We start from the raw sequence: 17,147 nt of genomic DNA on the forward strand, positions 1-17,147 counted from the left end.
GATAACAATTTCAGACCCCTCCATGATTTCCAAGTGGGAGAACTTGCAAAATAGCAGGGTGTTCAAATACTTATTTTCCTCACTGTATATAACTCTGTTTACGCCCAGAAATCCTCAGCTTTTTTTGTCAGGCAATCAGAGGAAAACGCCAGGACAGAGGGGAGGGGTGAATTGTCTCTAGTACTGTACTCCAAGAAAACGATTTTACATGCAAGTCAAAAATTGCTTTTTGTAAATAAAACCGTACAGGACATAGGCTTCCATTAATCATGACAATGGGACATCTCCAAGCACTCCATTGGCAAACAATGCCAATGGACCCAAAACATGGGAATCAGATTCCCAATTTACAGTATCTGGCATCTGCAAAGGCCTGAACATCCACCTGGTAAAACTTAAACCTCTAAACAGAGGACCAGATGGCAGCCGTGTTATTTGGAGAAACAGATGCCTGGTGCTGAATAGCCCAAAAGGTACCAACTGTGTTGTAAATCAGTTGATTGAACGTCAACAGTAAAAAGGAAGAATCCTATTCAAGGTGTAAGCTTTAGTGAAAACCTGCTGAATCCACCTAGAAATGCTGATTAGAGGAGCAGGACACCATTTGCAAGAGCCCACAGGCAGGACAAACAGAAAAACTGAGATTCGGATGAAAGCTGTGGCTGAGAGGTAAAATTCCAGCTCCCCATGTACCAAATATAACATTAATGTACTTCTTTTGCAAAAATAAAACGGCTTTCCATTAATTCTACAATGACATACCTAACCCTTCATAGCCGTTTAAACACACTGCATGATTACTTCTGCCTTTCTTCCTAGTCAGACTTTAGGTCATGACACAGGAAGGAGTTGGCCAGCTGAGGGTAGATGATGCAGGGTGTGTGTTAATGAGATCAGCTGGTCAACTCCTTCCTGTGTCATGACCTAAAGTCTGACCAGGAAGTAAGGCAGAAGTAAATGGAGCAGTGTGTTTAAACAGCTATGAAGAGAGTGAAGTAAGCCTCTGTATAATTAATAGAAAGCCATTTTATTTTTGCAAAAGTAGTACATTAACGCTGTATTGGTACATAGGGGAGCTTCTATAAAGAAACGCATAGGGTTGTAATTTTAAACGCATTGTTTTAAAATCATAATTGTCCATGAATGGAGGGAGAGATGTGAGCCACCCCCCAAAACAAATGCCTTTACCAGTGACTGAGTGGAAAGTCAGGTGTCTATAGCTAAGCTGTCAAGCCAAAGATCATAATGCTGGATGACAGAACAGCCCCTGCGACAGTAGGTCCAGTTGGTCAGTAAGAGTCCACATGTCAAGAGTGCCTCCCAGATGTGGTAGAATGTAGGAGTACAGAGTCCTTCTGGGCCACCAAGATCATTTCAATGCTGCAAAAGAAGTCAATGAAGTATCTGTAGCAGGGAGAAGGTGTATATCAGCCAAAACATATCCCAAGGGGTCACCAGTGCATTGACCGCAAAAGGCTTTTGGATCCCCTAATCCTGGCCACCTGGTTGTTAAAAGCGTAAAGCTAATAGGTCTCGATAGATATCTGCATCCCCCAGCAATGAAAGATGTGATTGAACACTGTCTGCTCTGGGAACATGGACAGTGGAGGGGTCCATAGTCAAAATTAGGCTCCCTTCTAGAAGGGCCACGCAGCTTCTGATGCCATCCTGATGAGTGATGTCTGATTAAACCCTCATCCTTTCGAATGCTTGCCTCTTGTTCTTACTATCAGTAATCAAATTGTTTGAGGGCGTGTAAAAAAAACAAAACAAAAAAAAAAACACGGGATGTAATTTTGTGTTTGTGGCTATAAATTAGAGGTTGTTTTGTGGGTGTGGTTAAACAAATATGTGGCCAGTAGAAAATTGCAGGATTTCATTTGAAAAATCTGGTAACCATATCAGGATTCTAAAAATCTTGTGTGAAAAGTTCATAGTTGTCTGTGCAGACAAAATCTGATCAAATGATCACAGATAGACCAATTAAACTGCATTGGGTTTTGTGAATAAAAACGTGGAGCAACAGATAACTGTCACCTGAACCAATCACAGACCTTTCTTCAGTGTAGAATCAAAATATTTTTTTTTTAAAAGAACTTCCATATTGGTAGCACTATAAATGCAGTGTTGCAGAGGCTCTGTAACTGTTTACTGTCTGGGAATGTGATATAGTTCTCTGGTTAGCAAAGTAATAAAGCATATCATAAAAATGCAACAAGCAGGAACAACAGATGGAACAGCCAGTCACTTAGTTGGCAGTGACAGAATGCTCAAGAGTCACTTATGCCAAAGAGTGGGAAGGAGGACTCAGACTTTGACCCATGCAGCAATCCATTTGCCAGTGAAGACTTTCAGATCAAATGTATCTATATTTGTCAGTCACAGCTGAACCTCCAAGCAAATATTTCTAAGGCTTGAACATTATGTTCCAAGTTGATGGCCTGCATGATCTGGACTGTGTATCTAGCCACAAGGACCAATTCAGTGTATCCGTTTTCATAATGGCAGCAAGCTACAAACAGGAAGCCAGACTAGATACAGTAAATACTAAAACAGCACAGATACTGTCAGTGATACGCCTATCCTCAAGTGAGCTCACACTGCAAGAAAAACTCAATGACATCAGCATGGCAAGAAGTAAGGATGAGTCGAACACCCCTGGTTCGGTTCACACCAGAACTTGCGAACAGGCAAAAAATGTGTTCGAACACCATTAAAGTCTATGGGACACGAACATGTAAAATAAAAAATGCTATTTTTTAAGGCTTATATGCATGGTATTGTCATAAAAAAAGTGTTTGGGCACCTGGGTCTTGCCCCAGGGGACATGTATCCATGCAAAAAAAAAAAATAAGTTTTAAAAAAAGTCAGTTTTTTGGGAACAGTGATTTTAATAATGCTTAAAGTGAAACAGTAAAAAGTGAAATATTTCTTTACATTTCGTACCAAGGCGGTGTCTATAGTATGCCTGTAAAGTGGTGCATTTTTCCCATGTTTAGAACAGTCCCTGCAGAAAAATTACATTTCTAAAAGGAAAAAAAGTCATTTAAAACCGATTGCGGCTGTAATGAATTGACGGGTCCCAGCAATACAGATAAAATGTATTGAAAAAAAAACGGCATGGGTCCCCCCCCCAGTCCATCACCAGGCCCTTTGGGTCTGGTATTAATATTGAAGGGGAACCCCGAACCAAAATAAAAAAAAATTGCATGGGGGTCCCCCCAAATTCCATACCAGGCCCTTCAGGTCTGGATTTTAAGGGGAACCCCACACCAAAATTAAAAATCCATACCATACCCTTATCCGAGCACGCAACCTGGCAGGCCACAAGAAAAAGAGGGGGGCGAGAGAGCACCCCTCCTCCTGAACCGTACCAGGTCACGTGCCCTCAACATGGGGAGGATGGTTTGGGGTCTGGACCCCAAAGCACCATGTCGCATTAGTAGCACCTTTTTTTGTCCAGACCCCAAAGCATCCTCCCCATGTTGAGGGCACATGGCCTGGTATGGTTCAGGGGAGGGGGGCGCTCTCTCGTCCCCCTCTTTTCCTGTGACCTGCCAGGTTGCGTGCTTGGATAAGGGTCTGGTATGGATTTTGAGGGGAACCTACGCCATTTTTTTTTTTAACATTTGGCGCAGAGTTCCCCTTAATAAATCATACCAGACCCAAAAGGGCCTGGTAATGGACTGCGGGGGGGGGGGGGGACACGTTTTTTCCAATGAATTTTATCTGTATTGCCAGGACCGACAATTCATTGTAGCCGCGATCAGTTTTAAATTACTTTATTTCCCCTGTAGAATGTCATTTTGCTGCAGAAACTGTTATAAACACGGGATGCACCACTTTACAGGCATACTAAAGACACCACCCAGGTACGAAATTTAAAGGAATATTTTACTTTTATTGTTGTCACTTTAAGCATTACTAAAATCACTGCTCCCGGAAAATAGGATTTTTGTACTCACCGTAAAATCCATTTTTCTGAGTTCATGGACGGACACAGCAGCCTTTGACCTTAGGGTTATATCCACTTCCTTCCAGGAGAGTTCGGCAGAAAAAAAGCACTTTAAGTGTTAACAACACTTTCCTCATTACAGCTCTTCCCAGGGGGCGTGGTCCCCCGGGTATAACCCACACTCTGCCTCAGCAGCTCCAGTTCGTAACAAGCAGTACAAACAAAGGAGGGGTGGGTGCTGTGTCCGTTCATGAACTCAGAGAAATGGATTTTACGGTGAGTACAAAAATCATATTTTCTCTTCCGTTCATGGACGGACACAGCAGCCTTTGACCTTAGGGACGTCCCCAAGCAGTGTCAAAAAATTTGAGGGGTGGAAAAAAACAACACAGCAAACCAAGCTACACCCCAAACAAAACCGGAGTTACTCAACGGAGGAACTCCAACCTTAAACTGCCGCCTGTAACACCTTGCGTCCGAAGGGGGCATCCAAAGATGCACTCACATCCACCTTGTAAAATTTTGAAAACGTGTGGACTGACGACCAGGTCGCTGCCTTACACACCTGTAACACAGAGGCTTGATGCCGGAAAGCCCAAGAGGCACCAATCGCCCTGGTCGAATGCGCCGTAACCTGAAAGGGAGGCGTCCGCCCCTTCAGGGCATAGGCCTGAAGCACAACCTGTCGGATCCACCTAGAAATGGTGGCCGACGAGACCGCCAGACCTTTTTTAGGACCAGACACCAACACGAACAGTGAGTCCGACTTCCGGAACGGAGCCGTAGCAGATAAGTACACTCGTAGGGCCCGAACCACATCCAGGGAATGTAAAGTGGTCACCTTCGGGTTTTTCGGCCGAGGACATAAGGATGGTAACACAATGTCCTCATTAATGTGAAAAGCCAAAACGACCTTTGGGAGAAAAGACAGCTGCGGCCGCAGCACCACCTTATCCTTATGGATGACTAAGTAGGGAGCCTTGCAGGACAAGGCCGCCAGTTCAGACACCCGTCTGATCGATGTAATTGCTACCACAAAAACCACCTTTTGTGACAGAGTCAACAAAGGGATCTTCCGAATGTCCTCAAAGGGAGCGTCTTGAAGCACTGAAAGGACCAAATTCAAGTCCCATGGGGGCAGTGGAGGGCGCACAGGAGGGGCCACATGCCGGACCCCCTTCACAAACGTACGCACCAAGGAGTGCGCTGCCAAGGGTCGCTGAAAGTAAACAGCTAAAGCCGAAATCTGACTCTTAACCGTACTCAAGGCGAGAGCCTGATCCACTCCCCGCTGTAAAAACAGCAGAATCCAGGACACCACATATGTACGGGGGTGCCCTCTCATCTCCTCACACATAGATATGTAGGCCTTCCACGTACAATGGTAAATCCTCTGTGAAATAGACTTCCGTGCACGCAGCATGGTAGAAACCACCGAGCCTGATAGGCCCCGGTCCTTCAACACCTGGCTCTCAACAGCCACGCCGTTAAAGCCAGCGACTGTAAAGCAGGGTGGAAGATCGGACCCTGCGACAGAAAATCTTCTCTCAGGGGTAGACGCCAAGGGGCGTCTGCCACCACACGCACCAGGTCCGCGTACCAGGAGCGGCGCGGCCAGTCTGGAGCGATCAGGATCGTTGGAATCCCTTCGGCTTCCACCCTGCGCAGCAGGCAAGGAAGAAGCTTCAGAGGAGGGAAGGCATAAATTAGGCGATAGTGACCCCAAGGTGCCACCAATGCGTCTGAAGCGTCCGCCCACGGGTCCTTCGACCTGGCCACGAACCGTGGCACCTTCCGATTGAGACGGGACGCTAGAAGGTCCACGTCTGGAGTGCCCCACTTTCGGCACAGACTCCGAAACACCTCCGGGTGGAGTGACCATCCTCCTTAGTCTAGTGTTTGGCGACTAGGTAGTCGGCTTGCCAATTCTGTACTCCCGGAATGTACACGGCCGATAGAGCCGGAACTGACCTTTCGGCCCACTGAAGGATGTGCGCGACTTCCATCGCTGCAGCCGATCTCCGTGTGCCTCCCTGATGATTGACGTATGCCACGGCCGTGGCGTTGTCGGACTGGATCCTGACCGGTCGGCCCTGCAGATCCAGGGACCACCTGGCAAGGCACAGCTTGATTGCTCGGAGCTCCAGTATATTGATTGGCAGGCGGGACTCCTCCTGAGTCCAGCGCCCCTGGGCTGACTGGGTGCCCCAAACGCCCCCCCCAACCAGAGAGGCTGGCATCCGTCGTGACCACTGTCCAATGGCACGGCAGAAACGACTTCCCGGTCCGAAGCACCGGAGACGTCAGCCACCACACCAGGGAAGACTTGACCAGATGGCTCAACTGAATCTGGTAATCTAGAGATGACGGGAGCTTGTCCCAACGCGACAGAATTTCCTTCTGTAGTTCCCGGGTGTGGAATTGGGCATACGGAACCGCCTCGAAATAGAGGCCACCATCAGACCCAGAACCCTCATGCAGAATCGAAGAGATGACCACTTCTGGGTCGACAACTGCTGCACTGCAGATTGCAGAGTCTGGAGTTTTTCCGTTGGGAGGAAAACCCTCGCCTCTGCGGAATCCAGGACTAGCCCTAGGTATTCCAGCCAAAGAGACAGAACCAACACCGACTTCTGGATATTCAGAAACCAGCCGAACTCTTGGAGAGTCTGACACGTGATAGACACGTCCTCTTCTAATTCTGAGCCTGAGGAAGCTCTCAGGAGAAGGTCGTCCAGATACCCCACGATAGCGATCCCTCGCTGCCTCAGCAGGGCTAAGATCGGGGCGAGCACCTTGGTGAAAACCTGTGGTGCCGAGGCCAAGCCGAACGGGAGAGCCACAAATTGAAAATGGTCCTCCCCGACCACAAAGCGCAGAAACCTCTGGTGCCTTGTGCAAATGGGAACATGTAGGTACGCGTCCATGATGTCCAAGGACGCCATAAAGTCCCCCTGATGGAGTGCTGCTATCACCGAGCGAATCGACTCCATCCTAAATTTTTGCACCTTGACAAAACAATTGAGGGCATTCAGGTCTAGGATTGGATGGACTCTCTCTCTCTCTCTCTTTTTTATTATTACGTTTACAATCACTTCAAGATGAGATTCATTCAGGTGCGATGGCATACTTTATGGCATTCAAATGTCCACTGCTCATTAAGATTCTATAACAGAGGTGAATAGCCCTGTGTAGAAACTAGGCCTAGTATCCAAGGGACCCCACTGGAACACAGAGAATGATCGAAAGCACATGTGTCTGCAGTTTAGTCGGGTTGTATTTTAGGTCAGGTTCCCCCTAAAGCTAAAAGTTTAGGTATGGTTATTTTTGCAAAAGTACAGCTTGGAGCAGTGCAAGTATAAATGTGCCATACCAGTGGGATCCCTGGGGAAGCTGGAAATCACTGTAGTAGGCATAACTATTATAGTGATTGCTGCAAGCTTCTGGGTGCTGTGCCGAGTGTCTGTCCTGCTGCTTACTGAACACAGGAGGTTGCTCATGCAGTATGGACGGCATTCAGAAAACACTTTGCATTTTCCTCAATAAATGCAAAGCTTGCTCTGCTAGAATGAGGTTGGGAGGCAGAGTGATGACATCACAATCTCCCTCTCGTCCAGACAACACTTTGCATTCATTTAAAAAATATGTTCGCTCGATGGCAGCCAAACCAGCTGCTGAAAAGGCCTGTGCTTGTAATCACTCTAGAAGAGCGAACAAAGCGTCACTATTGTGATCATTACATGTAAAAATATGATTTCTGCAAACCTTTCTGTAATGCATGTTGTGATTGTTTGTAAATACCCGGTTGATCCTGCAATTTCATTGTACATCGCTATTCACAGTGGCAACAGAATAGCAGCCAATAACGGGTATCCTCTGTTGCTACTCTCCATGTGCATGCCCTAAAAAATCCCTGTTTGGAAGCAGTGTATTTCATGTTTCTGGTCTAAAAGCCGCCCCATGTGACTCTTTGTTATCCTGTGGTATGCCTCCAGCTGGTGTCCTGATATTGCCTCTCAATGCCCTGCTCTCTGCCCCACTTGATGCGCTTACATATGTTGTAACGTGACAGGAGGCGGTCAATCAACACAAACTCCACCTCTGCAATTAACACAATGATACCTCTATATTTTTAATTAGAGAGGATAGGTTACATAGTTAGTCAGGTTGAAAAAAGTCCATCTAGTTCAACCAATAAAAAAAAAAAAAAAACAACACAAAAACCCCCCACAAAAACCAACCTTACAATCCTGTATACACAATCCTATACCCACAGGTTGACCAGAGGAAGGCAAAAAACCCCAGCAAAGCATGATCCAAATTGCTACAGCAGGGGGGGGGGGGAATTCCTTTCTAATCCCCCCGAGTGGCAATCGGATATTCCTCGGATCAACTTTACATATAAAATGTTAGTAACCCAGTTATATTATGTACATTTACAAAATAATTCAGGCCTTTTTAAAAGCAATCTACTGAGCTTGCCAGAACCACCTCTGGAGGGAGTCTATTCAACGTTTTCACAGCTCTTACTGTGAAGAAACCTTTCCATATTTGGAGATTAAATCTCTTTTCCTCTAGACGTCAAAAGTGCCCCCTTGTCCTCTGCGATGACCTTAAAGTGAAGAACTCAACACCAAGTTCACTATATGAACCCCTTATGCATTTGTACAGGTTGATCATATTTCCCCTTAACCACTTGCCGACTGCCTGTCTTCAATTGACAGCGGCAAAATGGCACTCCTACGCAAATCGCCATAGCTGTACGGCGGGCGCTTCAAGGGGTATAGGGGGCGCTCGCAAGCACCCGCCACATCCCTTAGGAGCCAATACAGATGTCCGCCCAGCACCCGCGATCGCTCCTGACAGAGCGAAAACGGGGATTTGTGCGTGTAAACACACAAATCCATGTCCTGTTGGGGGAGAAGAGACAGATTGTGTGTTCCTAGAATTTTGGAACAACGATCAGTCTCCTCCCCAAGTCAGACCCATCCCCGCCAGTTAGAACACATAGTGAGGGAACACATTTAACCCCTTGATCGCCCCCTAGTGTGGACCCCTTCCCTGCCAGTGACATTTATACTGCAATCAATGCATTTTTATAGCACTAATCGCTGTATAAATGTCAATGGTCCCAAAAATGTGCCAAGTGTCTGATCTGTCCCCCGCAATGTCACAGTCCTGATTAAAAAATAAATACAAATTGCAGATCGCCGCCATTACTAGTAATAAAGAAGAAGAAAAAAAGGCATAAATGTATCCCACATTTTGTAGACACTAACTTTTGCGCAAACCAATCAATATACGCTTATTGTGATTTTTTCTTACCAACACTATGTAGAAAAATATCTAAATCGGCCTAAACTGATGAAGAAATTAGCTTTTTTTTAAAAACACATTTTCGGATATTTATTATAGCAAAAAAATATATATTTTTTTTTCAAAATTGTCCCTCTTCTTTTGTTCATAGTGCAAAAAATAAAGAGGTGATCAAATACCACCAAAAGGAAAGCTTTGTTTGTGAAAAAAAAAAAAAGAAGGACAAAATGTTATTTGGGTGCAGCATCGCACGACCGCGCAATTGTCAGTTAAAGCGATGTAGTGCGGCACTGCAAAAAAATGGCCTGGCCAGGAAGGAGGTAAATCCTTCCGGGGCTGAAGTGGTTAATCTCTTAAGAGGAAAAAAAAGTTCCTCCAATCTTTCGTCATAGCCGAGCTCCTCTATGCCTCTTATCAGTTGGATTGCCCTTCTCTGCACTTTCTCCAGCTCTTCAGTGACATCTACTGGCTGCGAAAGAGCTTTCCTGCTTGCTCCACCCACACCTCTTGCATTGAAAGTACCCAAACATCACGTGACCTTGGTATTGAGCACAAAAAATAAGGTATTTGTGTAGCAGGGTACCACTTTTAATATGGTTAAAAGACTGCTGTTTGCAGATAAAGAAGGAACTCGGCTCCCTCCGGTGGCCAATTGTTATCATAGGCACCTCCTGTTTGGTTTTACCCTGGTACAGCAGTGAATGTTGGGAATTGAAGTGCAGGGAGATACAGACTCCATTGCCCTGGTCAGTTGACAGACTACAATGTCCAGAGTGCAACTGTGTGATCCCTAAATACTTAGCATGCTGGGTGAAGGAATTTAAGGAGGAGGACGTCCTTGGATCGCTCTCTCTCTGGACCGCCTCTTCAAGCAAGAAGGCCTGTGTTGAGGCTCGTCTCCGGGAGCCCAGGCTTGAGAGGCCTGGGCCTATACACGCCTGTGCAGATTGCCTATCCTGTGAGGGGAATTCCTGACCGGACCGTGTCCAAGAGCAACTGGTGACCTGTTTGATCGGCAGTCTGTGACGGTCGTGTGGAAGACCGGGAACTGTCAGTGACGGAAAGGGCCGAGTATCAGAGTTTCGCAGATGGAGCATTCCAGAAAGGCCAGGCCTGGTTGGGTGAGACGGGCACCTGCCCAACAATACTGACTGTGTTGCAGGAAGGTTGATCGTGTAGTCAGTGACTGAGCATCAGGGGAATTGGCGTGTGAGTTGCCAATACGTTTTAACTACCCAGGCATCTTCTACAAGTTTATCTGTCCTTTATTCGGATTACAAATTACTCATTGTGCACCTCCACATGCCACCCAGTATATTTGCGAATTGTTGAGAACGATCGTATTGAGGTTTGGTCTGATCAACCAAACCACCATAGTGAGACACATGTTCTAAAGACTGCCTATTAGGAAGAGTGAGTTGCTGATATATACACCCTTCTATTCAAAGTATTTGGTTATACTAAGTTGCACAGTGTTGCTATCAGTGAGAGCTGGGTGAGGCCTGGTGAAGAGGTGCTTCAGTATTGGATATATCTTACTGAGGGAATCCCTTTGATGTGCGCTTATACAGGTCTGTCTTAATTTCTATAATCAAACCTGTATGTATTGTTACTATTGACTCTTACAGGGCTCTGTAAGCAGTCCACTGTACGGTATTAACCTGTTCACTTTACTTTATTTTTCTTACTAAGTAAAGTTTTCCTTGGTTAAGTCTGAACCAGTGTGCAGTCTATCTATTATCCTGTGTGGCCAATGACAATACCAGGTAACAATTTATTTGTAAGTTTGATTGTGGTAGGATATTATTGTGTTTCCCAACAGTCAGTGGGTTCCACAATCCCTACCAATACCAGTTGTGCCAAGGGAGGGTTTGAGCCAGTTTCAGAGGTCGATAGCCAGAGTACAGACCCAAACAAACCAGCAAACTAGCACTACCTTCGGGGGTAGTGCTACATCTGGAAAAAAGTTTGTTATTAGATCTAGAGAATGTGTAGGGGACATTATTTAATTTCCTAATGTTTCATACAAGTCTGTTACATTGGATTTGCTGACACTTTAGTCCAGTTCATATTTAGTCTATTCACACAGTTTTTAAGCCCTGATAAAAAAAGGTGTGTCTTTGGACCCCTGGAACGCATTGGATATTTTTTGGATTGTCCACAGGATTTTAATTGAAATAAAGTTGTATATGGACTTATATGGAGAAGTGGTGTGGCATTTCAGTTTCCATTTTTGGCACATAGACGGACATTAGTCTCACTAAGGATAGTGAGCAGAAAGATATCAAGTTGTGCACATGGAATTCTCTTTTCTTCAAGAAGCTAAAAATTCAGTTTTTCTCATTAACTGTGCTTTACCTGGCATTTGGAATTACTGCTTAGCCAAAACGCTTGACATCAATTCTTAAATTATGTAACTTTCATGCTAAGATAGGGCATGTAAAGCCACACTGAGTTGTCTAATATAAATAAAAAACCAACCTTGGCAGAGATTCATTGCTGCTGGTTATTAAATTATCCATCAGGTCCATGATTTCAGCAGAGCCCTCTTTGTCTGCAACCACCAAGCTTGCCTGGGGGATCCCATCTGATTGCTTTGGCACAGGCACCTCAAATTCCTGAAGTCGTTTTCCAGTATTCTGTTTGCTAACCTATGAAAACAAGTAAATAGACACAAATGAAGATGCATCATCTACAGCTAGATCATTGCTGACAAAAGGGAAAAAAACAAAAAGAGAAACAGGCCTCCCAGACCTCTAGAAAAACACAACCTTATCGGCACGCATTGAAGAAAACAGCTTGTAATAAAGCAAGATGAGTCATGCAGAGAGCAGGGAAACTGCAGCCATACACAGGAAAAACATAAGGCACAAATCCAACGGAGTCATAATTTAATCAGATACTAATGAATCAAATGCTAGTGCCTAAAAGGAAGTATTAAAGCGGATGTGCCAGTATAAAAAAAATATTAAAAGCCAGCAGGTACAAATACTGCAGCTGCTGACTTTTAATATTAGGACACTTACCTGTCCTGGAGTCCAGCGCCGTCCGCAGCAGAGGATGAGCGATCGCTCGTCTCTCTGCTGCTCCCCCCGCCATCCTCAGTGAGGGAACCAGGAAGTGAAGCGCTGCGGCTTCACTACCCGGTTCCCTACGGCGCATGCGCACCCCCCTCCCCCCTGAAAGGTGTCAAATGTGACACCGGAGGGGGGGCGGGTGCCGATCAGCGTGAGTTCCACTTAAGGGTGGAGCTCCGCTTTGAGATGAAAGGTTTAAAAAAAATATAAGTATACAGTCATGCGTTAACATCACTGATCACTCAGAGCAATAAAACTTGTAGTGTCTGCAGTGTTAAATTTTGTGACGAAAACTAAAAACGACAATAAAACTTGAATGAAGTCAAATGACGAAAACTGTGACAAAAAACAATTCTAACTTTTGGTCGGTGAACAAAAAGACATTTACCTACCTGAACTTCATGTTTTCCCAAAGCTCTGCCTGCTGGCCGGGAGCCTCAGCCCCCTGACAAGCTTTATTGGCTTAGAGACGTAAGCTCCCTTTGTCTGCTGCCTGGAAGCTCTAAAACAATGCCCTGCAAACCACGAGGTAGGAAGGTAGCAGTGCTTAGCACTGTGTAAAATAAAAATAAATAAAAAATCAGCCTTTCCAGACCAGTCCTTTCAGGGCCGAGGACAAGAGGTGGGCAGAAGTGAAAGCTGCCCTTGGCGCAGCATGTATTGTAGGGATGGGGGCGCAGCAAGTTCCCTCTACTATAAGGCTGACTGTCAGAGACCTGTTGGTATGGAAAGAAGTCTCTTGCGGGCACGCATGCACACACACGCTGCTGTGCAGAATAGGCAGCAGCATCTATCCGTGCCATGTGCTCCGGCGCGCATCGGGTGCGCGCGCGTACACGTTAGCGCTACTTGGCGCCATTATGCCTTTAAAAAGCCGGCCACTGCAATGATGCATTGCGGTTTGATCTGCAGCTCTGTACCAGTAATCTGCATACCTGTTTATCAATTACCTGTACCGACCCGGCTCTGCTTGACCATCCGATATCACCAATCCCGACCTTGGCTTGCTTTGACCCTGCTCAGTCTTCTATTTGCCCACCTGCTGCCAGACCTTGCCTGTACCTCTGACCACGCTTAGTCTCCTGTATCCAACCGTCTGATTACCTGCTCCGGCCTGGCCTGTCTGACCCTGCTACTGTCTGCTGCTCTGTGTTACACCTAACCTGACTTGTCTCACCCTGCTCCAGCTTCCTGCTGTTCCTGTACCTACCAGCTCCTGGGTCGCTGACATACAACCACCTCTACTGCTGCCTACAGTTCCAGCCATCCCTGGAGGATCATCATCCTGCCACTGTGCCAGGCTACTACAACTACTCCAGGCACTCCTACCTCGCTGCGCTCTCGAGCTCACTGTCCCCACTCCAGGGACTTCTGAGCCAGGGCTGTAAGAAAGGTATCCTCCTGCAAATCAGACTCTACTACCAGGTACGCTCTATACCCAACACTGACAGGAGTAGTGGCAGTGGCATCACTACTTCTGTCAGCCAAGATAGAGGACGAGAGTGTTGGGAGGAGGTGAGGGCTGTGCTCTCTCCCCCTCCTCCTCATATGCTAACACATAATGAAGGGGGGGTGGCGCAAAAGACTAGGACTAAAACGAAATCTGAAAATTAACACAATGTCTGGCTCAGAGTACTCCCTTGTTCAAGCAAGTACCTTGGGACATACCAACGCATACATGAAAGTAGAATTAAAGCAAAAAATAAATTAAAATGCAGATTTCACAAACATGAACATTGTGCTGCTGCCAGTGTTAATTTTGATGTCGATTTTCAATTTAGTTTTAGGCATAGTGCTTTGGACTAAAATGCCAGTTTAGTTGTATTTTAGTTAACTAAACCAGTGTCAATTTAGTCAATGAAAATTTTTTCGGCAACGTAATTAACACTGGCTGCTACTAGTGAGATTCCGGTTTTATTTCTGTGATCATTTTGAACAGCATGCAGTTTTTTATTCCAATTTTTGTAGACCACAAAAAGGACAGGTGCACATATACCAGCCTTTGCAACCATTCATATAGAAAAACACATAAAAACACAGGAATTAACCAAACTGGTAATAAAAAAAGAAATGCACATATTTTCAGTTAGTTTAGGGATCTCAGGAAATCCAAGCCTTTGTACTCCAAATTCCTGTGCTGTAAGGCCGTTATCCATGACATTTAAATCAAACATTCCTGTCTCAGATGCCGATACATTTTAGGCCAACTAACTATGTGGAGTATATTACTTAAAGTACCGATACTTCAGAGCGAGCTTTAGCTCTTACAAAAGTATAACTATATTTTGCCTAAATACAAATATAAATGGAGAGACAAACAGAGAACAAAAGACAAATTGGTACTGAGTGATTATTACTGGAAATAATGAACACAATGTGAGTAAGGGTCATCGCTTTGCCCAATCAATCAGGGTGCAGTTTAAGCCGATTGTTAAGGAGCGGGCCAGGAAGCTGGCTGCCGCATCCTTAACAACCAATGAGTCATCAGCGGTCAATGGGTTTCGCCACTGACAAGCTGAATAATATATATATAATATAACTGAATATTATAAAACCCCACGCTGAAATATAAAAACCATACCATTTGAATCATACCAAGCCACATTACCTCAATACGAGGGGGTGGGTTCTTTGGGCCCCCCCACCCCAAAGCACTTTGTACCAATGTCAATGACAAGGGCCTCCTCCCTTGTTAAAAGGGGGCTTCCAGATTCGGATATGCCCCCTGCCCACAGACCCCCACAGCCACGGTTGTGGGGATGAGGCCCATGTCCCCATCATTTCCCCCGCTTTCCTGATTTGACAGGCTGTATGGACTTTAGGGACACCACACTTTTATTTTTTTTATTTTAGAGTGGGGTTTCCCTTCAAATCCATACCAGACCGAAAGGCATTTGAATTTTACTGCAGCATGTTTTATGCACGCTACAGATGCACCACTTTACAGGCACATTAAAGGGGACACACTGCTCCTGAAAAAACAATTGTTTAAAAAAAAAAAAAAATTGCATCAATACAGGTCCCACAGGGCAGTACCCAGACCCCCATACATCTGTTATGGCCAATTACTTGCATATAAGCCTTCAAAATGGGCACTTTTAATTTTTCCTGTTCGGCTCCCATAAAGTTTAATGGGGTTCGCCATTCAGGTTAGAACATTTCCCCTGTGCAGGAGTTCTGCTGAAAACCGAACAGGGGGGTGTTAGGCCCAGGTTCACTTTCTGACAATCTAAAAATGGACAGGATTGTGTATACTGGTTTATCACAACTTTTCCTCAAATCAGCTGAAGATTCCTGTACACAAGAACAGTTAGGTGGGAGAATATGCTTAAGTGTCAGTTACTAGTGGTGTATAGCACAGACCACATAGATAAGCAGATTGTATGGATTTGTATTTGTAACACTGAACGTATTGGATGGTTTTGGCCGAAATAGAAGCTGGCAGTGTAGGTGGATGGGGCAGTTGGCACTATATCACTGCAAAAATTGTAAGGTCTATGTGCAAATGAACACAGTTTGAGGAACTCTGGTTTATCATATATACTGTAAATACACGTGAAACTCAGCATTTTAACCAAAGTAGTAAGTAAAATAGCAAAGGAATTTTGTATAAATCTACTAAATAAATAATATGAAAAAAGGTATACAATTCTGTGTGCAGCTTTATGGCTGCTCTGGTGTCAGTAACATGACAGATGGCTTGTGGTTTTCCTGCTCTTTAAAAACTGTGTACCCTGTAAAAAAAACTGACATGCACACCGGAAACAATTAGCAAATGCAGAAGGGCCATCAACTTTTAATCTTTGAAAATCTGTTTATTTTTAGCCTTCTCATTGAAATATAATGCTGCTTTGTTTTACTTTGCTTTGAGCCTGTGGTGTGTACGTGCTTTCTGCTACCTCTCTAGAGATCTGTAATTCCATAAATGCAGATTGTAGTTTAAACGCCTATTGCATTAAATGAAGCATGTTAAATAGATTAAAATAATTTCCATTGCAGAACACATTTTGATTGTGTAGCGCCCTGCTCCTGTTCAGTGGGCGCTATTTTGTAAATGTATGCATTCTGGGGGTGGGTACTTAAGGGACAGACACTGTTCTGGCGGGGGTCTTCCGATCCTGACCTGATGGCCCTCCTGGCCTCAGGGATGCGCTGACAGTGTTTGAGAGTAGGCCCAGGAGTTTCCGGGGGCCTACTGGTCCAGGGGTGGTCCTGTGCCGTCTTGCCTGCGGGAAGAAGCTGAGCAATTGGGGACTCAATTGAAGGACGCATCCGGACCAACTTGCCTCACTGTGCTGCCGGCCTGGCTGAAAGATCCTGGCACTGTGAGCTGTGTACTTTCTTTGAAATTTCGTTCAGTGTATGCGTGGTTACAAGATCCTGTGGCAGAGGGCTGGCTGTGCAACGACCCGACGACACTCATCAAGTATGTGGCAGAAACTTTGAACGAGCTTCGCACCGGCTGCTAGGTCAGTGAGAGTGGGCCTATCCGGTGGTTGCTAAATCCAGCGTGGAACCGATTTGTCCTCTGGAACTAAGACTGTACCCTTGATCCGCAAAGCAAGGTACCTGAATCTTCCCTATCCCTCTACCCCTCTTTTGGAGAACCTGTTTAACCACTTCCCGACCGCCGCATGTATATGTACGTCCACAGAATGGCACGTACAGGCAAATGGGCGTACAGGTACGTCCTTGCCTTTCCGCGGGTCGGGGGTCCGATCGGGACCCCCCCTGCTACATGCGGCGGTCGGATTCCCACAGGGAGCGATCCGGGACGACTATTCGTTTATAGCCGCTCC

General features: G+C 45.5%; 1 protein-coding gene across 3 annotated transcripts in view; it reads right to left on the reverse strand.

The window, feature by feature from the left end:
- FAM13A (family with sequence similarity 13 member A) overlaps positions 1-17,147 on the reverse strand; it is a 266,776-nt gene that overhangs the window by 164,732 nt on the left and 84,897 nt on the right. For all 3 annotated transcript variants that reach the window (XM_040327495.1, XM_040327486.1, XM_040327503.1), the window contains one exon: positions 11,753-11,922. In XM_040327495.1, the coding sequence (XP_040183429.1) occupies positions 11,753-11,922 (170 nt within the window). The remainder of the gene's footprint in view (positions 1-11,752; positions 11,923-17,147) is intronic.

The sequence above is a fragment of the Rana temporaria genome, chromosome 1 (genome assembly GCF_905171775.1).
Source record: "Rana temporaria chromosome 1, aRanTem1.1, whole genome shotgun sequence".
Taxonomy (NCBI): domain Eukaryota; kingdom Metazoa; phylum Chordata; class Amphibia; order Anura; family Ranidae; genus Rana; species Rana temporaria.